General features: G+C 36.8%; 3 protein-coding genes across 5 annotated transcripts; 2 read left to right on the top strand and 1 right to left on the bottom strand.

Moving 5' to 3' along the window:
* Nucleotides 1–667: 667 nt before the first annotated feature.
* Nucleotides 668–4,036, top strand: LOC147547536 (uncharacterized). The gene is made up of 5 exons (XM_086669220.1): nt 668–1,109; nt 2,089–2,245; nt 2,798–2,848; nt 3,095–3,187; nt 3,596–4,036. The coding sequence occupies exons 1-5, from the start codon at nt 943–945 to the stop codon at nt 3,674–3,676; spliced, it is 549 nt and encodes a 182-aa protein (XP_086525346.1). The 5' UTR covers nt 668–942; the 3' UTR covers nt 3,677–4,036.
* A 568-nt stretch (nt 4,037–4,604) lies between these two features.
* Nucleotides 4,605–8,710, top strand: LOC147547535 (cyclin-dependent kinase G-2-like). 3 transcript variants are annotated; one of them, XR_015237620.1, is made up of 7 exons: nt 4,753–7,139; nt 7,391–7,526; nt 7,609–7,697; nt 7,780–7,801; nt 7,890–8,001; nt 8,128–8,234; nt 8,351–8,710. XR_015237620.1 is itself a non-coding variant. In XM_086669219.1 (6 exons), the coding sequence occupies exons 1-6, from the start codon at nt 5,416–5,418 to the stop codon at nt 8,448–8,450; spliced, it is 2,268 nt and encodes a 755-aa protein (XP_086525345.1). In that variant the 5' UTR covers nt 4,605–5,415; the 3' UTR covers nt 8,451–8,710. The 3 variants fall into 3 exon arrangements, 1 of the variants encoding a protein (XP_086525345.1); XR_015237619.1 differs by having other exon boundaries at nt 4,826–7,139; nt 7,780–7,793; XM_086669219.1 differs by lacking the exon at nt 7,780–7,801 and having other exon boundaries at nt 4,605–7,139.
* Nucleotides 8,711–9,023: 313 nt separating this feature from the next.
* Nucleotides 9,024–14,113, bottom strand: LOX6 (PLAT/LH2 domain-containing lipoxygenase family protein). The gene is made up of 9 exons (XM_086669218.1): nt 13,235–14,113; nt 12,150–12,427; nt 11,830–12,067; nt 11,360–11,695; nt 11,175–11,260; nt 10,953–11,060; nt 10,567–10,865; nt 10,193–10,459; nt 9,024–10,074 (listed from the first exon to the last, which is right to left on the bottom strand). The coding sequence occupies exons 1-9, from the start codon at nt 13,644–13,646 to the stop codon at nt 9,315–9,317; spliced, it is 2,784 nt and encodes a 927-aa protein (XP_086525344.1). The 5' UTR covers nt 13,647–14,113; the 3' UTR covers nt 9,024–9,314.
* Between the last annotated feature and the right edge of the window lie 6,337 nt (nt 14,114–20,450).

Raw genomic sequence — 20,450 nt, 5'->3', positions numbered from 1 at the left:
AAAAGTGTTGAGATATCTTTTTTGAATTTGCGTATTACTGTATATGTTCCTTAAGTTTGACTTTCGAAAATAATAATAGAAATAATGTAATCAATGAGATAACAGCTAGATCTTGAAGTTGCCATGAAAACTAAAATGATCGGAACAAGGGTCTTTTAGTTCGGGTTCTTAATTAGGTATATTTCTCAAAGCAATTGTGCCATTCCGGTACAAAAAAAAAAACGAATTTTAGAGTGGATAACGTGATTTGCCTAATTTTTTTAGTCAACTAAAACACAAGGCGTAATCTTTGAGATACTGGACAATATCACCTTTGGTAAAATTATAGCATCCACGTTGGATTTTCGCCTTATCTCTGCCTCATAACCATGTTCAAAGAGAGAACATTTTTTTTTTTTTGCTCTCAATTAGATACTGATAAACAACGTATAGTATCAAAAATTCTAGTTGCCGCGAAAAAAAGAAGCGATCATAATGTTAATGTTGCCAGTTTCTATTGGGCTACTCATGTTGAAACAAAAATAACTCAGTCCAACGAAAGCTAACTACATCAACACTTGACGTGCTATGATTGGCATAATTTTTTTTTAGGTCAAATAACATTTCTCCTGAAACAATCAGTGGGAATATTCCTAGATTGAAATAATGGATATCCAAATATCCAATTGAACGTTCACGTAACGTTTTTAAAAAAAGAGAGAAAAAGACACACAAGGGCAGTTCGTTATTACTGCCCTAATTTTCCACCTTCTTCTTTCTATCTCTCTCTCTCTTATTTCCCACCAAAATCGTTCTTTCTCTTCTCTACAATCAGTCTTCTGTCTCTCTACTTGATTAGAAGTGAAAGATAAGCATTTAGGTATTGGAAGAAGATCATCAACTCGAACTGAACGAGTGATTTTTTTTTTTCATAATTAAGAAAGAGAGGATTAAAGAGGGAATATGGTTGATAGTGATTTAGTACTGAATTCTGCTTCTGTTTCTGCTGCTGCTGTTCCTTCGATTCAACCTACTTCTTGTTCCTCTTATTCTCTTTTGGCAAATTATCCTCTTATTTCTGCTATAATCGCGTTCGCTTTTGCTCAATCTATCAAGTTCTTCACCACCTGGTATACCTCTCTATCTCTCTTGATTGATTGATTGAATTGTTTGATTTGTAACCTAAATGTTTGAGAAACAGAATCAATGAAACAACTAATTAGAACGGCTAATTTTCATACTTGTTTTGATATTTATATGATGAATTCTGATTTTAGTTGCTTACTTGGTATCTTGATATACTGTGTTAGATATCATACTTAGTGTTTTAAGGTGTGTTTTTTTTCTCAGTCAGATTTCAAATCTGACTTGAGTGATATTTTAGAATGTTTGATTGTGTATTACTCATCTAAATGGTGGTTGGTGTTACCTCCATTTGATTTAGAGGATTCAGATTTAGACGAACGAGTTAGAAACAAACAATGATAAAAACATAAACGGCACCTTAGATTAGGATGAGAGTAGCCTAAGATGAGGAAGTTTAAGGCCGGGTTTGGCACGCGGAAAAGGAATTCGATTACCTCAAATATAAATCCCGTAATGTGTTTCCTAATTGCAATACCTAACTTTATTGTTGTTGGTAAGTAAAATGATTGGTTTAAATTTGTTTGTAGATTATTAAATGGACCATTCCAAGAGAAAAATAATCGAAAACCCACCATTATGGAATGTGATCACACCCTGGGTTTGGGATCCCCCTCGAGGAGGAAAAACAGCACCCCCCCCCCCCCCCCCCCCCCCCATCCGAATGTGATTCGTGGTTCGTCCCTTTGCACCTAACACCATTATGGAATGTCTGTTCGTGGTAACAACAATCCATTCCTGCATGCCAAACATGCCCGTATGCATGCAGATCTGTAAAAGATATAAGGATACATTTGAGCTTGTACTAAAATGTGATTGCTAACGATTTTCGCTCATCCATATCCTTGCCATTATTGTCGTCGATCATGGCTTAAAGTTTGATTGTTACTTGTTTTTATGGTGTCTTTACTAGTTTTTTGGTAGTCAATTTCTGCTAAAGAGTTACAAAATTTGATAGAGATGCAGGTATAAAGAGAGACAGTGGGATGTTAAACAACTTATTGGATCTGGTGGGATGCCATCATCCCATTCTGCAACTGTTTCTGCTCTTGCTATGGCAATCGGATTCCAAGAAGGCTTTGGAGGATCCATGTTTGCCACTTCGATGATCTTAGCAGTCGTTGTATGATTCTTTACTTAATCGTTTACATACATTCAGTTACTAATTTATACGTCTTCACCAAATGCTCATGCAACGGTCGTTCGGGACAATACCGTTCTTTTTTAAGTCATCTGCCCGATAAATTCTTGCCGATTGCTTACATGAGTCATGACATTCGTATCTTGACATGTTTTCCAGCAGGTGTTATGCATGCTAATAACGTAGTATGTTGAGTTGTTGACTAGATGTGATGCTAAAATACTCTTTGGATTTCACTAATCTAGTAGAATCTTTCTCCGCTCTACTGTTTCGTCAGAGATATGCGTAATTCGGACGTGTACTCCAGTGTTTAACATTTGGTATGTTTAGCCATGATAAGGTCTAGACAATTTATCATGTATGAAAGGGTGTTCGTTGTCCATTAATTGTATAATCAATCCGAGAAGATTTTTATTGATCGGACCATTTCAATCTTAGAAACAAAAAGGGAAATAACTGGTGATTAAATTAAGGGATCAAGGTCAGTATGTTACTTGACCTTGGAGATTTCTAATGAAATGTGTTACTTGACAGGTGATGTATGATGCATCTGGTGTTAGGTTACACGCTGGACGCCAAGCAGAGGTGTGATTTTACTTCTAGTCCTGTTTCTTTTCTTCATTCTCTCTTTCCGATTCGTCATCTTCTCTTTTACTCAGCTAAATTCTTCATATTCTTTGGGTTTACTGTCTTACATCTAGAGAATACATCCATCTTTTTTTCATTTTTAGTGCTGGTAGGCTTCACACACAAATGATGGAATCATCATATCACTTTGATAATAGGATATAAACTAGTTTTGATTTTTTATAGAAAACTTAATATTTGCAGGTATTAAATCAAATTGTATTTGAACTACCCGAAGAACATCCACTGTCTGACACCAGACCGCTTCGTGAACTTCTCGGGCATACTCCTTTTCAGGTATGATTCACTCCTTCAAATGTCTTCTTACTTCTTAGCGTCCTCTTGATGAAAAATTTGTTATAACGACCGTTTCCCCGTTTATATCTCGAATGACCATATACCATACTCAACCCTTTTATCATTATTTAAGCCTTAATCTATCTTAGGTAGTTTTTTGTTTTTCTCTAAGTGAAATATGAAATCTGACTCGAGGTTTGAATTGACTTGAGTCAGATTTCAAAATATTTGATTTGTCTGATTCATGATACCTAACTCGTCTGAGTGACTGATTTGGGTTGATTTTTGGTCTACTTGAGTCGGACGATCCAAATTAAGACGAGTCAGATTCATAGCTGCAATTTCACGAACAACCCCGGGTGTAACATAATAATCCTTCTTGTGTTGAAACCTTGCAAATTCCGACAGGTTGTTGCGGGCGGGCTACTAGGATTCTTGACAGCGTTAATCGGTAACTTAACAACGAAAGCTCTTACTCAGTCTTCATAGTCATGGAGATATCATCTTGGATCATCTTCGTCTACCTTCATTACCAATTGCCTCCAAAATACAGGGAGCTACTCATAAATGTGTTACCTCAATTTGGTTATTCAAATTTACAATTTAAAATTGGAAATTGTAATTATGTTTGATTTATTCTCTGATATGCATTTTTTTTTGTCATTCTCTGATTTGCAACTATGGTACAATATAGAATTTGCAGGAATTAGGTCTATTCTATTCATGATTGTGAAAAAAAAATTTAAAAAAAATTGTGTATTTACGATCGAATGGATTTTGCCCCTTGTAATTTAATGAATCCGTTTGGGAATGATGGAATTGGTGGAAATATTTTGGTTTCCTAAGAAATACTGAGTAGAATATTCATAACTAATCACTTCAAACTAAAATACATAGTAATTATGAAGGTTGTCCATGCATCTTCCTTGCCCTGAGGACCTAAACACCGGTTTAGATTGGATCTATTCGGTCCATTTTTTTTTTATCCGGACACAAGAAGGTTTAAACTCTAGTATCTCCGGTGACGATACACATTTTACCGCTCAATCAAAATGACTTTCACTATGTATGTGACTCAACTACTTACAGTTTATGTCAAAAGTCAGAATGTTTGATTTCAGACAGGATAAGATCTAAACATGCGCTACTGGTCCAAGAATACATTTCAACAATTTGCAGATACATTTCAGACCCGTCGAAAAATCAAATCCGTTAAACCAAACCGAACCAAACTAAACGGGATGTTTTTCAGTTCCGGTGTTCCTTGTTAGTAAACTGTTTCTAAATCAACAATCGGAGATCCGCCTGGTGTTATTACAATCTTAATATACCATACCAAACCAAACTTTGTAGTAGTATATCAATGATTCATTAACGAATTCAATATTACTAACAAGCTGATGGAGTATCATAAAATGAAGATGAATGAGTTCTAGAGAGAGATAATCTAGGGAATAGAAGAGATGATGACGTGAGTTTTTACAGAGAAAGAGAGTTGATGTGAAAGAATTAAAATAAGGGTGACTTTGGAATAAAACATCTGACTTTAATGGTCCTGTGACTGTAACAGCAAAAAGAGAACCATCTAGGTATTTTCAATAAGTTCGGAGGCAAGACTGGAAGCTGGTCATAAACCAGGGGCCGTCAGCAAAATAACCTTCATTATTATTATTATTATCATCGTCGCGGGGCGCCCAATTTATAAAGTTCACTCCTTTTTGTGGCGGCTACTTCTCTTTGGTGAAGAAATTGGGGGAAAAAAGTTCTCGACGCTCTTCCGGTAAGTAATTCCCTAAATCTCTACTCTAATTACTGTCTTCTTCTTCGATTAGAGAGAGAAAGAGTTCTAGAGAGAGAAAGGATTAATAGAGAGAGACACGAATCAATTTTAGATATTTCCAGTATTTGATTTGAACTGGTATATTTGATTTCTAGGGTTTCTTTTATTTCGATCTCATTCTTTTTCTCTCTCTCTCTCTATAATTTCAAACTCGTAGAAGGTTAGGAGGAGCAACAGGAAGATTAAGATTTGTCCTTCTCTAGTTTTTTGGAGTAGTTTATTTATCAGATCTATGATTATTGGGTTATTAGGCTTTCTTTGAGGTGTTAGGGCAAATAAGAAAAAAATAAAGCAGAAAGTTGTTTTTTATAGGGGTTTGTTTAGGGTTTCGTTGTTTGGATTTAGGGTTTTTGTTTGGGGTTTGAGTTTTCTTGTTTGGATTGGTTTTATGGGTTCGAGAAGACATGGTGGTTATAGGAATAATGAAGTTAGGGAGCGCGAGTCGGATATTGAAGTTGCTAAAATGAGGGATTTTTATTATACTAAGGAAGAATTGGCTTATGCTAGCAAAGGTGAACCTGACCTAGAACAGGCTCGCTTCCGTGAAATTGAGCGGAAGAAAGAGATGGATGACAGTGATAAATTTAGGGTTAGGGGGAAGGATATTAAAGAGAGGGAAGTAATTAATGGTGGCTATCGTTCTAACTCGAGCAGCGATAGTAGTAGTCGTAGTAGAAGAGCTGGGTTGTCTGTTAGAACAGCTGATCGAGAACCTGGTGAGCTTTCGAGTGGAAGTGGGTCTGATGGTACTATTGGTTCTGAATTACAGGTAAAGGATAATGAGGTTGTTTCTAAAGCTCAAAATGGGGTTTCATCATCTCTAGATAGAAAGAGGAAGTTTTCGCCCATTGTCTGGGATAGAGAAGAGAAAGAACCTGTCAGTTCTTCTACTAGTAAATTCGTCTCGACGAGTTCACAGCTTCCTCCTCCTCCCCCACTGCCAAAATCTTTTCGTCAATCTCCTAATACTGTTCCTAACGGTGGTGTGCAGATTTCTCCCATTAAACCTATCAGACTACCCAGTCCTCTTCCTCCACTACCTAAACCTCCAATTGCATCTGCATCGGTGGTGTCTGCTGTTTTAGAGTCACCAGAAAGCTTATTAACTTCTCCACCACGGGAGCACCAGTGGAGCAATGACCGAGAGCCAGGGCAGATGGAAGAAGATGACATTGTGTCTACTAGGAACATTTCTTCTTCACGGTGGGCAGATGAGAGTACGTCTCCTGTTGATGTTGTTGAGACTTCGTACTATGACGATATGCCTAGAAAAAGGAAGAAGATGCAAGATTCTCGATCGTCAGACACCAGGTTAAAGACAAAGGCATCAACACCTGAACCTGGTGAGGTCACAATAGAAGGAGGCTTAGAAGTAACTCGAGCAAGGTCATATGAGTCTGATGGAGATCGGATAGCTGGTTCTACAAGTGAAGGTGAGCACCCCGAGAATGATACTATGGAGGTTGATGAAGAGAATGGAAACAGAAGGGAAAGGGTTTACCACTCAGATTCATATTCCGAGGAGGAAGATGATTCTTGTAGAATCCCAGAGCCAATAGCCCCTCCTCAAAGATGTATAAACATGCTTCAGGGGTGTAGAAGTGTTGATGAATTTGAGAGACTCAACAAGATAGATGAAGGCACCTATGGTGTTGTGTATAGAGCAAAGGATAAGAAGACAGGGGAAATTGTAGCTTTGAAGAAGGTGAAAATGGAAAAAGAAAGAGAAGGTTTCCCTTTGACTTCTTTGAGAGAAATAAACATTCTACTAGCGTTTCATCACCCATCAATTGTGGATGTGAAGGAAGTCGTCGTGGGGAGCAACCTTGATAGTATTTTTATGGTTATGGAGTACATGGAACACGATCTTAAAGCTTTGATGGAAACAATGAAGCAGCCTTATAGCCAGAGTGAAGTTAAATGCCTAATGCTACAATTATTGGATGGTGTCAAATATCTTCACGATAATTGGGTTCTTCACAGGGATTTAAAGACATCAAATCTTCTCTTGAATAACAGAGGCGAGTTGAAGATCTGTGACTTTGGGTTGTCTCGTCAATATGGGAGTCCATTGAAGCCCTATACTCATTTGGTGGTTACTCTGTGGTACAGGTGAGGGCAACTCTACTTCCACATATTATTATCATTTGGCATAATGTAAGTTTTCTGTTTGGTTTACGTTATTTTCTCCATTCTGTTTTTGAGATGTCAATTTAACACTTGATTCAACATTTGACTAAGTATGTCATTAACAAGCAAGAGATAGCGGATTTTTCCATTTATAATACTTGGTTGAACATTGTACAAAGAATATCTTATTCATTACGAACTTCACAAGTAATGTGTTATATTGCTACTTTCAGGGCACCAGAACTTCTATTGGGAGCAAAACAGTATTCAACGGCTATCGATATGTGGTCTCTGGGTTGTATAATGGCGGAACTTCTATGTAAGGAGCCACTTTTTAATGGGAAAAGTGAAGTGGATCAGCTGGACAAGGTAATCTTTCTCTCCAGAATTCTCATCAGTGATATGTGCGGGCTCCTTTAGATCAATATTTGATAAGCTCTTCTTAATGCAGATTTTTCGCATACTTGGCACACCAAGTGAGACGATTTGGCCAGGTTTTTCCAAGTTACCTGGGGTAAAGGTCAACTTTGTTAAACAAAAGTAAGTCATTTTATTTATTTCCGATACTTCATAGCTCATTATGGGATTCGCTTTGTTCTTATTCTCTCTACTCTTTTCCCAGGCTTCCGGCTTTAGGTGATCTGGTCAGACTAAGTGGTTTGCCTGGTGACATTTTCAGTTGGAAGTAATTATTTTGTACTTCTTTTGTAACCACTGACGTCTTTTTTTCAGGTATAATCTACTTAGAAAGAAATTCCCAGGCACATCTTTCACTGGATCTCCTGTTCTATCTGATTCTGGATTTGACTTGATGAACAAGTTACTTACGTACGACCCAGAGAAGGTAATTAATTCTTTCAGAGTCCCATTATCAAAATAGTTACTTATATCTTGATCTAGCTACTGCCAATTAACATTTCGAAATTACTGATATTGTTTGTAACATAGACTTGATTACCATGTTTTTCAGCGTATAACTGCCGAAGATGCTCTTAATCATGAGTGGTTCCGTGAAGTTCCTCTACCCAAATCAAAGGATTTCATGCCAACGTTTCCAGCTCAACATGCTCAAGACAGGTATAATAAACCGAGTCATAAAACTAAACCGAACTAAATTTACTGGACAAAAATTAAGCATATCATCAAAATCTTATGTTCTCTTCAATTGAATTTTGGTTTTTCATGAATGTTAGACGTCTACGAAGAGTTATGAAGAGTCCTGATCCATTGCAAGAGCTTAGGAGAAAGGAGTTGCAACAACGAGAGCTAGGTAATACTGGTCTATTTGGCTAATCGGTTGACTACCCTTTCGGCTGATGAGTACTTTGAAGCCTAGAGCATGCATTGGCGAGAGACATGATACGATTCTTTAACAGAGGTCATGGCTTGAACGGCGAAAGCTTTCATTTTCTTCTCTACTGCCTACACTTCTCGATGCAGAATATTTTTCTCCTTGAAGTTATGGTGATCAAAATGAACACTTTGTATCTGTAACATATTTTTCATTAGCATATTGTAACCTATGCTAAAAATTTAACTTATTTACGATTTTCCCTTTTCTTTTCTTCTTTATATGAAATAATTTTCAAGAACCATTGATCTGAAGTCAAGGAGTGGCTCTGGTTCTGATTCTCAATTCAGATTTCAGGTAGATTTGGGAAAAATGTTTCAAACGCAGGTAGTGTTGTTCGAGTCAGATATGAAATCTGACTCGATCTTTGTAATGGCGGGAGACAGATTTTGAACTGTTTGACGTTTTGTCTGACTCGTGCCTCGTATACGACTGACTCGTCTCTGAGTTGACTTTGTGTCTATTTGAGTATAATTCAGATTCAATCATCGAAAACAAGTACCACCCAAGAGAAGTTTTTCTGATGCATGTTTGTCTTCACGTTAATCTTCTAAAATGGAAAATACTAAGTTTACATGTTTACTAGTTTACACACTGAATTGTATACTCAAATTACAGAACTGACAGAACCTATTACATGAAATCTCTAGAGAGAGAAGAAAGCATCACAACTACTCCTTAGAGAAGACATCAGAAGAAGAAACAGCAGATGGTCTTATTTGTAAGTTACAGGCCTTGAAAATCTAGTAATAGCCTGCTCTGACCATCATCAAGGTTATCGGAATGACACTAACGGAGCGAACCATTCATATAGATATGCTGTTCGGGATTCCACGGCCGGTAACACCAGGTTCAGACAGGGGAAGCAATAACTCGTAAGGAGGAACACCAGCGCCATTTCTGTTCTTCAGTTTAACATTATTATTTCTTTCCTTGATTGTCTCTTCTATTTCGAACAACTTTGAAGAGAATTTCTCAAACAAACTTAGAACTTCGGTATCGTTAATCCAGTGACAGTGTAAAAGGTGAAGTTGTCCCAAGTATTCTTCATCTGGCGAATGAGTCGATAATGTGTCTTGAACTGCCATAATCTTGGTAGCTTGGAGTTGAGTTGGAATAGACGATAAAAACGTATCTTGTGGGTTCATAAGGAACTTTTCATATTCAGGATCATCTTCGCGAGGAATTAGTTTCCTCATTAAAGTAGGGCGGTTGGGCATGTACCCACCAAATGGATACTGTCCGAAGTTTATCGCAGCATGTTGGCCCGATGAAGTCCATATCATTGTTGTGAGTATGCCTACTAAGTCTTCTTTGGTGTTTAGTTTAGGCCACCAAGGTTCGTTTCGCTTGTCATAATGGCCCTTGTTCTTGATCTCACTCCACCAAGCTTGGAGTTCAACATCAGATAAGATGCTCTTGTTTTCTTTGTAGAAATGAGCGACATAAGCTTCTACCCACTCTTTAATGGCAGACCAGATGAGAAGACCATCAGCAGCATAAGGGTAGTCTTCGATCACGAGTTTCACTCCACCTGGCATCGACGGATCCTCTTCTGCCATTCCCCTGAAGTTTACATTCATAAATATCACAATTTGGCCCGACAAAAAAGAACTCGAGCTCAGAATTCATGAACAGGAAAGACACACGATGAGATCAAACAAAGAAAGCGGAAATGTTTTACCTCCGAATCAAGTCCGCTGGTAAGCCTTCCATGTCGAACCTCCACATACTCTTATAAGCAGCAGAACTCAACTCCATCGAGTACTTTCCAGGGCTAAAACAGGCTTCGATGATTCCTCCTCCGTTTATCAAACTCTGTCGCGCCAATGCATTGATTTCCAATGTATATCGCATATGTGGGTGTAGAAGCTTGTAAATTGGGTGCATTGAACTAAGCTGCCTATGGGTAGCTATGATGTAAGGTTCCATAGCCGCATGTGTCCTCAACCTGGAAGGTTCGAAAGATCAACTTAATTCTATCGATTATAATAAGCTTGAAATAAGCAATTAAAGGTATCGACATAAATGCATCAAATTCTAATTTTAGTAACTTACCAATGATTTACTAGTTGATGGACTCCTGCATCATTTGAACATACATGAGCTTTAGCCAGCTTCCAGAGCCAGTAATTTGTGGCATCATGACCATGTGTGTAGACGTGTTTGTTCTGAGGCGAAGAAGGCGTCGGGGGAAGAGAAAGTTCGATAGCTATGGGCTTAAGACCAGTTTTGTTTAGGAAGAAAATAGTCCTAGAAGCGTACGCCTTCCTCCCGGGTAATGCATTCATTTTCTTAATGAAAGGCAACAGCATATCATGGTAGTCAAGTATAAACAACTTCTTGCTCTCTATTGCCTGCAATTTCATTCACCAAAACACACAAATTTAGAGCGAGAGAGCAAGGGATAGAGAGATGTTGAAATGCATATGCAAGCAATTTACCTCTTCAATAGTTATTCCACTGAGTTCTTGTTCTATTAATTCTTTCGTTAACAGAGACTCTCGACGACCATAAACCGTGGGGTCTAATTTGCTGACGATCGGAAATTCCTGCAAGCGTTTGTTCTTACTTCAGGAATTACTATAGTGATAAAAGAACATGGAAAAAATTTATATAACATTGATAAGGATCCGTAATGAAAACACAATTGGGATCAATTCTACCTTCAACAATTCGAGGTTGACAGGATTAACCCCAGCCAAAGTCTGTCGTGCAAACTCATTATCGCGTAACCATGAGAATCTGTCCCCTAGAATCATAATCGTATAATGTCACACGAAATGCAGTTTCAAATAGAGGACACCCAACCAAAACATATGAGATGCTATATCGAGTTAGTTCTACTTACTTGAGATAAGGGCTGGTATTTCGTATTTAAACAATCTTTGACCCGCTTTCACCGCTTTCTTCAGCAACCTTGGCACAAGTAAGTTTTCAAAAAGAGCAGAATTTGATCCGTCGTGTTTCAAGATAAAACCATCGTTATATAACTTGTCGATTTCGGAGAAGCAAGTGAAGGGATTATCATTGCTTGATAACGTAGCAGCTAGAGATGGTATTATATTGTGGAGCACAGCTTTCAATCGTCCGGCGGAGAAAGTTGCTTGCTTGATTTCTTCAAACGTTTCATCTCTTGGAACATAAACCGGATGAGGCTTCTCTATTCTACTCTCTGAATAAGGATCTGTATAAACAGAAAGAATAGACCCACTTTAGACATACAGTAGTCATATAAACAAACAAGAGACATCTAAAGGCAAACACGATAACAAATGAATCGATTAAAATGCAACAAGACATGATTTGAAGAGAATGTACCTGATTTCATTGAAGGGCGACCAGTTCGACAACGCCTAGGATAAGGCTTATCTTCACCAGTAAGAACTGGTCTAGCAAGATCGTCAGACTTATCGGAATTACCCAAGTCATTATAAGGAGCATAATCATAAACTCTGTCGGAGAATTTCCTCTCCCCTTTTCCATTCCCTCGGATACTTAGTAAATCTTCACGCCTAAGATCCTTAAGACCAGCTGGTGTTTGTGAAGGCAAATAAGCCTAATCAAGATGAGACTGGAGTAAGTTAGAATCAATAAGCAAGTAAAAAACTATCGAGTATGAAATAATATTGAGCTCTTACTTGATTTTTGAAGATAATTCTACTTTCAGGATTAGTATTCCGAGATTGAATCCATGAATTTGCAGAGAAGAAGATGGGTCCATCACTATAACCCTGAACGACGATTTCAACAAGGTAAAACTCTTTGTTATGAAGATTAGTAATGAGAATAGCTCCTGGGGATCCGAAATCGGATGGGACAGTGAAATTAGCACCATATTCGACATAGTTTGATTGCTCTAATTGTTTAGGTGCCCAATCTCTTACTGCAGATTCTACAATTTTGCCAGATCCAGTAACTGAAAACAATAAAATGATCATCAAAAGGTTAACTCAAGATCAAAGATCATGTCTATGAAAAGGCAAGAGTTACAAAATCATCTTAGTCCTCAAAAAAACCTAACTTAACTATAAGGTGAAGCTAACTAGTAATTCTAAACTAAAACCAGAACTCTGTAACGCCCCAAAGCCTCAGTTGTTATCGATATTATCCCCGATTTTGACACCTGGAGCCCCAACAAGTACTAGGTTTTGTTCCTGTCAAAGGCTCCGCGAGGGCATCCAAAAGGCCTTACTAAGTTACTGAGCTTGAGCACACACCTATAACAGAGTCCAGACGCTCTTCCAAGCGATGTGAGAATGTTACATCTAGAAACTAAGATTACATGTAAAAATGGATGAAATTAAAACCCTATTGCTATTGGGGTAGAAGCTAGCTAGCATTTCTAAGTTAAAACCATGAACTCAGTAACACCCCAAAGCCTCAGTGGTTATCAAATTGTCCCCGATTTTGACACCCAGAGCCCCAACAAGAACGGAGTTTTGTTCATGGCAATGACTCCGCGAGCGCACTCAGAAGGCCATACTAAGCTTGAGCACACACCTATAGCAGAGGCTCTAGACACTCTTCCAAGCGACGTATGACTATTACATCTAGAAACTATGATATGTAAAAATGCATGAAATTAAAACCCTAATGCTATTGGGGTAGAAATTGAGTACTAAATTCACATTTCATTATTACTAGTAATAGATAAAATCTCATTTTAGAGTCATATAAGAAATACCCATTTACAGAGAAGATATGGGGGTTTAAGAGAACAAACCAGGATCTAGCTCCTCACTAATGAGTTGAATAATGATCCCTTGACCCATACCATTAATAATCGATTCCCAGTGGTCCTCAAGCTTCTCACTAAGTTTCTCCTTCATCTTCCTTCTGATTGTGATTGCTGCTGTCACATCAATCAGTGAAGAAGAAGAAGTTGATGAACTCAGTGACCCATTACTCTCTTCTTTAACTGAAGATGATGTTTTAGAAACTGTTGATCCAACATTTTTATCTTCACTACTAATCACTGCTCGAATCGAACCAACCCTTAAACAAAATCGTGGGTTTTGTATTCTCCTGAGATAAAATTTATTCTGGAATCCAAAGTTAGCTGCTTTAATGGATCTGGTAACCGGAGAAATCTTGATCTCTGAGCTCAATGGAGTTATGGGTTTAACTGTGTACATCTTAACAATTGATCTATCTATGGGTTCAACAGAGTTGTGGGTTTTCTCTCTCTACTCTGTTTTGGTAGTTGAGTGGATTGAAGAAACTAAAAATGATCACCTTTTTCTATCATTGCTTCATTGTTTAAATCTTAGAGAGAGAGAGAGATGACAACTTTCTCTCTTTTGTGATTGATTTTCTAGAGAGAGAAAAAGAGAGATGGAAATGGAATCCCAGTAGGGTTGACTTGCCGGTAAGTTGGTGCTACTAGTCTCTTTCTCTTTTCAGTGAGGATGAATTTTTATTTTTGTTTCAGTAGTAAGAACTGATTTGTGTCTATTAAAACATATTAGTATTTAGATTTAGAAAAACAAAATGAGACAAATTATTAAAATTTGTATGTGAAAATTTGACAAAATAAAAAAATCGAACTCCAATGAGAAAGCAATACTTCAATGGCCCGGGTCGTCTATTTGCTAATCTTCCACATATTGCCTTTTCTAGTACTTATTTGTTATATCTCATACACGCGTAAAGTTACAAGTTGTCGACTCATTTTTTTTTAAGTTTATATCCACAAAATACAAAAACAAAGTTTGAATCTTTCTGTATTTCTATTGTGTACTATAAAATCTCCTCATTAATCACGTGCTAATATATTAGTTTAAGAAAAAAAAAAATCACAACTTAGAACATGTGCAAATTTAGTTAGGTATGTTTTTTCAAATTTATAGAAGTGATATTTCAACAAAAACAGGAGTGATCTTATCTTATTGTCCAGGGGCGGCCTTGACTTTTCGGTGGCCCAAAGCGAGGTCTAAAAATGTGGCCCTTTCTACCAAATTGTAAAACGTCTAAATGTATTTACATGAAAACGTTAAGTACCGCAAAATATTTTCATCATATTTATATAACAAAATAATTTTTTTGATAATTACAATCACTGAAATTTTGTTCTTCTTAAATTTTTCGATGCAAAGTCACTAATAATCAAGGCTGTCAGCTATATCATTCTCAATAGATATAATAGCTAACCAGTTTAACCTTTCTTCTGACATAGTAGATCGAATATAAGACTTAATCAACTTCAACGTAGAAAAACTTCTTTCTGCAGAAGCAACAATAACTGGTATCTTTTACAAAATTCTATAAGAAACTCCTGTGTTTGGTTAACAACCTTTCATATCTTTCAAAAAATCTAGTACTTCAGTTGGTCTTTTGATCTCATTTGGTAAAAGACGCTTCAACATTTTCAGTTCAGAAACTAAGTCTAGTCCGTCTATGATATATGACTCATTATGCTTGAAAAAGGTTTCAAAGCGAACACATGAATATCTCAAATTACCATCATCTTGGGAGTTTAACTTTTTTAACTCAAACAGAAAACTAAATATTTCTTTGTATTTCTAGTTTGCTTGAATATGCTCTTAAATGAAGAAAAAGTCTGATCTAATATGTATATGTAATAATTAACTCTAAATGCTTCTTCAAGTGACATTGATGGATCTTCACACGCATTCTCGTCAAACTGTGTCTTTCTTTGAATAATACGTTTTTCTCAAAATGTTGTTTCAACTCCCATTTTAATGGCAATCTCTTTAGCTTCAACCATGCCTTCTTCAAATCTCAATTCTCTATAATCTTCAAGAGAACGAATGAGTCCATTCAATTTCTCTAATGCAACATCAATATCCATATCTTCAGCTTGAAGTGTTTTGCTAATAGAGTTTACCGCAAACAATATATTATGCCAAATAATTATGCTCAAAAGGAATTCAAAATTTTCAAAGTCTTGTTTTAATATATTTTTGGCATCATAAACTGTTTTTGAATCATCACTTGTCTCCACCAATTCTTCTAAAGCTTCTCCTAATTGTGGAGCTTGAAACCTAATGTCTTGGTGGCCTTTTTTACTTAACATTTTTTAAATCGGATAAGCTTCTCGTAATCATAACTTGTATCCACCAGTTTTTGAATCAACACTTTCTACTCTACTTTCACATAAATCAAACAAATTGTTGGCCCCACCATCTATTTAAAGATCATCAAATTTGGTGGCCCTTTTTACTTAACGTTTTTTAAATGGGGCCCTTATAATTTTGTTAGAGAGTTGGACTTCTTATATATTTCTTACAGAAATTAATGTCTTGGTGGCCCCTAAAAGCCGGTGGCCCGAAGCGACGCTTTGTTCGCTTTGGCCCAGGGCCACCCCTGTTATTGTCTAAATGGTTTTTATATATGAAAAAACTACTTCTGATTCCTTTTAGTTTCGAAACATTAAGATAGTTACATCTAGTTTCAGAGTCAAATTATTTTAGAATTTCAGTTCATGAAAGCTAATAAAAATTCTTTTTTTTTTTTGGTGAGAATAATAAAAATTCTTTAGTAAAACATCGGATGTGAACAGAAAAGACAATGGGAAGTTTTTTTTTTTTGTTGAAAGGGTACTCTTTACTAATTAAACTAGAATTGTATTACAATACTGCTTAATTAAAATAAAAGGAACATTCTTCCATGTCTTGGATTTGTTTTTCTCACGGCCCCATTTTGCCAGCTTGTCTGCTTGAGAGTTTAGCTTCATCTTGGTGTATTTGAATATGATGCTGTCGAAACTTCTTTTCATTTCTCGTATTTTGTTGATGTGAATTTTGGATTGCCACTGCATTGTATGTCTGTGATCTTGGATATGCTTGATGAGGTTATAATTGTCGCTTTCGATGATAATGCTTTTGCATTCATGATCTTCTGCCCAAGCCATGTCATTTAGAATGGCAATAGCTTCACTTTCTTCGCTATTTCTAGCTCTAGTGAAGGTCGCAGCAGTTCAATGAATTTAGAATCCGCATCATGAATTATCAACCCCGTACCTATGTTGGATTCTACGGAAGTGAAAGAGGCATCTACGTTAATTTTGAGATATGGTGCAATTGGAGGGATCCATTTTTCTGTAGTAGTATGATTATTATTAACAGTCTCATTGTTTTTTTCCGGGAAACTTTTGATCATGTTGATAATTGTTTTTGTTTCAGCATTAGTGTTCTGGAAGCAGCTTTCACATCTTGTTTTCTGTATGATCCACAGGACAGTTGCAAAATGAGTATTATTCTTTATAGTGCACCTATGAGTATAGTTTTGCCAAGAGAAAATTCATTCCGTGATAGAGCTAATATTTTCCGAAATTATGTTGAAGTGAAACCAGACGTTTTTGGCTACGGGACAGTATAACAGTGCGTGCTCGATAGTCTCTGTTTTCGTGCACATATGACACTGCATGTTATTACCTATGAATTTACCTATACGTTCTTTAACCGGTAGTGCCTTGGCGCATATTTTCCATAAAAATAGTAGTATTCTTGGGATGGTGGGTATATCCCAAATAAAATTGGGTTATTTTCAAAATGGGCCCCAACTTTGTGACCAACTTCCTACCTAACCCCATACTTTAGCAAAAATACCCCATATAGCCCCTTTTCCAATTACCGTTATAACACCGTTAACTATTCATCACCTTCTCGCCACCTCATCGTCTTCTCCGGCAAAAGTTGCCGGCCAGAAAATTTTCGGTCGGCGACCTTCTAACCTAAATAATTTTTTTTTGCTCTCTCTCTCTCTCTCTAAATTTTTTTCCCTCTCTCTAGATCTAGAGAGAAAGGGGAGAGAAAAAAAAGAATGAGAGAGAGAGGAGAGAGCAAATAATTTTTTTTTTTTTTTTGGTTTGAAGGTGGCCGGCCGTAAAATTTTCCGACCGGCGACTTTTGCCGGAGAAGACGATGAGGTGGCGAGAAGGTGAGGTGGCAGAGAGAAGGTGACGACTAGTTAACGGTGTTATAACAGTAACTGAAAAAGGGGGCTATATGGGTATTTTTGCTAAAGTAGGGGGCTAGGCAGGAAGCTGGTCACAAAGTTGGGGGCCATTTGGGAAATAACCCAATAAAATTCCAGTTATAATGGGATTGCGTCGAAGTGCGATTTTCCCTTCTAAGGTGATTGTACATGGATTTGACTGTGTACTTTCCGGATTCTGTGAGTATCCATTTTAGTTCATCCCTTCCTTCATGATCAATGGGGATCGTTTTGATTAAATTTCTCGTATTATCGTCAAAATTGTCAATCATGAGATTTTCGTTCCATTTGTTATTTGTGACGAGAGTAAGGTTTGAGTTATGCTGGTTTATGATCGAGTTGTTTATGGTAAAGATCCATATATCCTGCCAAATATTAATGTCTTCTCCCGTGTGAACTTCCCAGATAATTAAGTTCTTAATTCGATTGAAATGTTTGCAAATGTTTTTCCAGATCCATGAGTAATGTTGTTTCGCTGGACCTGGATTATCAGAGTTTGGGTAATATTTGGCTTTCAAGAATTGCACCCACGCTGCATTCGGAAAGTTGTTATGATAATGTATAAAATTACATATGAGCATAAAAGTTATTCAAACTATCTCTACAATTACCAACCTTATCTTTGTGCAACTTTGCACTTCTGAATATAGTATTTAATCACCTGCAATTCACATTTACAAAGGTTAACAATGTCACCATCTAAGTCAAAACGTGCCCTAAAATATGGGTTGATCTCAAATCCAAAGTGTGTTTTATAAACCATTTCTGGCACGACTGTTTTACAGTTTCTTGCCCAGAAGAAGCTGTGGCAAACACATCGTCTTCATCCAACAGTAATAGTACGAGGGTGTAATCCGTGTCTCTGGGGCATGGACAATATTTCCGAACGATACGCGACATTTTTTCTTTCCGATCGACATTTTTTTTTTCCGATCGACATTGCAAATTGACAGCTTCTTTACTCGTTATAAAGGAAGATGTCATACAAGAAATACCTCTTCAATTAATGTTGCAAGGGTGAACCGTTGTAACCAATGTAGGAGATCACCTGAACACCATTACAAGACTAGACTCTGACTGTTTGCGAAATCAGGATTTTATGTTCACAGAGCATACCCCACACTTAAAAGTTAGTAAAAAAATCGTGTAGAAGTTACCACAAAACCTATCTCCAATCAAGTAACGTGCTCTAAATCACCTCAAGAAATGGAAACTAGGTTTTATCTACACAAAATTTATTAACCTTAATATGGTTTTAGTTCCTCACTCTCTCTTCTTATGGAAAATGCACATGTTTCTATTCGAAATTCTTCACATATTAGCTCACCTAATTTCAAGTTTGAACTATAGTTTAAAACCCATTAATAGTTTATTGATGAAATAATAATAAGAGTTATTTCCTTTTTGGCCCCCTACTTTGTGACCAGTTTTCTTCTTAGCCCCCTATTTTTCATAAATTCAAATTTGGCCCCTTATTTTCAAGTAAATGCCATAACTACCCTTCCTAATTTCAAAATAAAACTATCAAAAAAAATATTAAAAATATTAAGAAAAAAAAGATTAATTTCCGGGTAGTAATAGCATTTACTTGAAAAAAGGTGAGGTGGAAATATCTCTTTTTTAATATTTTATTTTGAAATTAGGAAGAGTAGTTACGACATTTACTTGAAAATAGGGGGCCAAAAAAGAAATAACTCTAATAATAATAATGAAAATCGAAAATACATGAAAGGAAGACATGAAGGGAGGATATTGGCGAGAGGGACAGGGAAGAATCTTCATTCAAAGGTAGTTGAAAAGAATTAGAAGACATGATTACAAAATTACTCCTGGTTATATAAAGAAATTACGAATTACATACCGCCTCTCTTAGGGCAAGTCCAACGTATGGGGGCTAGGGGTGGGAAAACGGTCCGGGAACCCGGGATCCGGCCCGATCTGCCCGGACCGTTTAGACCCGCTGACCGCGTGCTACCCGAGCCGGGATTACCCGGCCCGATGGCTCGGGCTTATAAGGCCGAGACTCGGACAAGGGTTCAAATCCGAGTCCCGGCCCGATAAGCCCGTCCGATACCCGAGCCGAAACCCGCCCGATTCAAAACCCGTGAGAAACCCTAAGCTCCCATTGAACCCTATAAAAGAGGGCTTTTCCCACTCCCATTACAACTCACCTTGCCGCCTCCTCTGTCTAGTTTCTCTCCCATTCTCATCAAAACTCCATTAAACCCTAAAAAGCTAAAACCATTACACTTTCTCATCTCATCTATTCAACTAATACTAAGGAGAAACCAAAACCATTAAATCCCAGAGAACCCAAAATCATCTATTCAACTAATAGTAGAAAGTTGTAAACTCTGAAAACTTATTTCACCATGATTCTTCAATTTTTTCTCCGATCTACTTCTACATGTGGGTGAAGAAACAAGAAAAGTGATGTAACTCGAAGGATTTGTTGTAACTTGGTTAATAATGTATTTTTTTTTATAGATTTGCTGGTGTTGTTAACTCGAAAAATAGGTTTTTTATTTATTTAAATGTGATGTATTTTTTTTATAGATCTGGAAATGGTTTGTATTTTGTAATGATTTACTGTTTTCTGTTTTTTTTATATATAGGGTTTACTGTTTTTTTTGTATCTAGGGTTTACTGTTTTCTTTGGTAACTAGGGTTTATTATTTTTTGTAGATCTTAGTTGTTGATGTATTTTTTTTTAACAATGGGTTGAGATCTTGAGATAATTTCAAAAAAGAAAAAAAGAGAACTTGAGATAGATTGTTTTATTTTGTTGTAACTTAGTGACATGAAAAATAGTTTGATGGTTTTAATTTATGTTTATGTAACTCTTTAAAACAAGTCTACTGAATGCATAATAGCACCAAAGATAAGAGATGGGCAGAGAGGTTGAACCTAATGCATAATAAAAAAAGAAGCACAATCAAAAAATACTAACCTAGGGTTACAGAAAGAGTTGGCTAATTATT

Source organism: Eschscholzia californica, unplaced genomic scaffold, assembly GCF_041429995.1.
Source record: "Eschscholzia californica isolate CP2 unplaced genomic scaffold, dmEscCali1.0.p SCAF_3, whole genome shotgun sequence".
NCBI lineage: Eukaryota > Viridiplantae > Streptophyta > Magnoliopsida > Ranunculales > Papaveraceae > Eschscholzia > Eschscholzia californica.
Note: the sequence above shows the minus strand (reverse complement) of the source record. Positions and strands in the feature narration are given on the sequence as shown.

Coding starts and splice junctions, on each gene's coding strand:
- LOC147547536 (XM_086669220.1), top strand. CDS start 943: ATGGTTGATAGTGATTTAGTACTGAATTCTGCTTCTGTTTCTGCTGCT. Junction 2,849..3,094: donor ACGCTGGACGCCAAGCAGAG/GTGTGATTTTAC, acceptor TAATATTTGCAG/GTATTAAATCAAATTGTATT. Junction 3,188..3,595: donor TCGGGCATACTCCTTTTCAG/GTATGATTCACT, acceptor AAATTCCGACAG/GTTGTTGCGGGCGGGCTACT.
- LOC147547535 (XM_086669219.1), top strand. CDS start 5,416: ATGGGTTCGAGAAGACATGGTGGTTATAGGAATAATGAAGTTAGGGAG. Junction 7,140..7,390: donor GTGGTTACTCTGTGGTACAG/GTGAGGGCAACT, acceptor TGCTACTTTCAG/GGCACCAGAACTTCTATTGG. Junction 7,527..7,608: donor AAGTGGATCAGCTGGACAAG/GTAATCTTTCTC, acceptor TTCTTAATGCAG/ATTTTTCGCATACTTGGCAC.
- LOX6 (XM_086669218.1), bottom strand. CDS start 13,646: ATGTACACAGTTAAACCCATAACTCCATTGAGCTCAGAGATCAAGATT. Junction 12,068..12,149: donor GAATTATCTTCAAAAATCAA/GTAAGAGCTCAA, acceptor CATCTTGATTAG/GCTTATTTGCCTTCACAAAC. Junction 11,696..11,829: donor TCGCCCTTCAATGAAATCAG/GTACATTCTCTT, acceptor CTGTTTATACAG/ATCCTTATTCAGAGAGTAGA.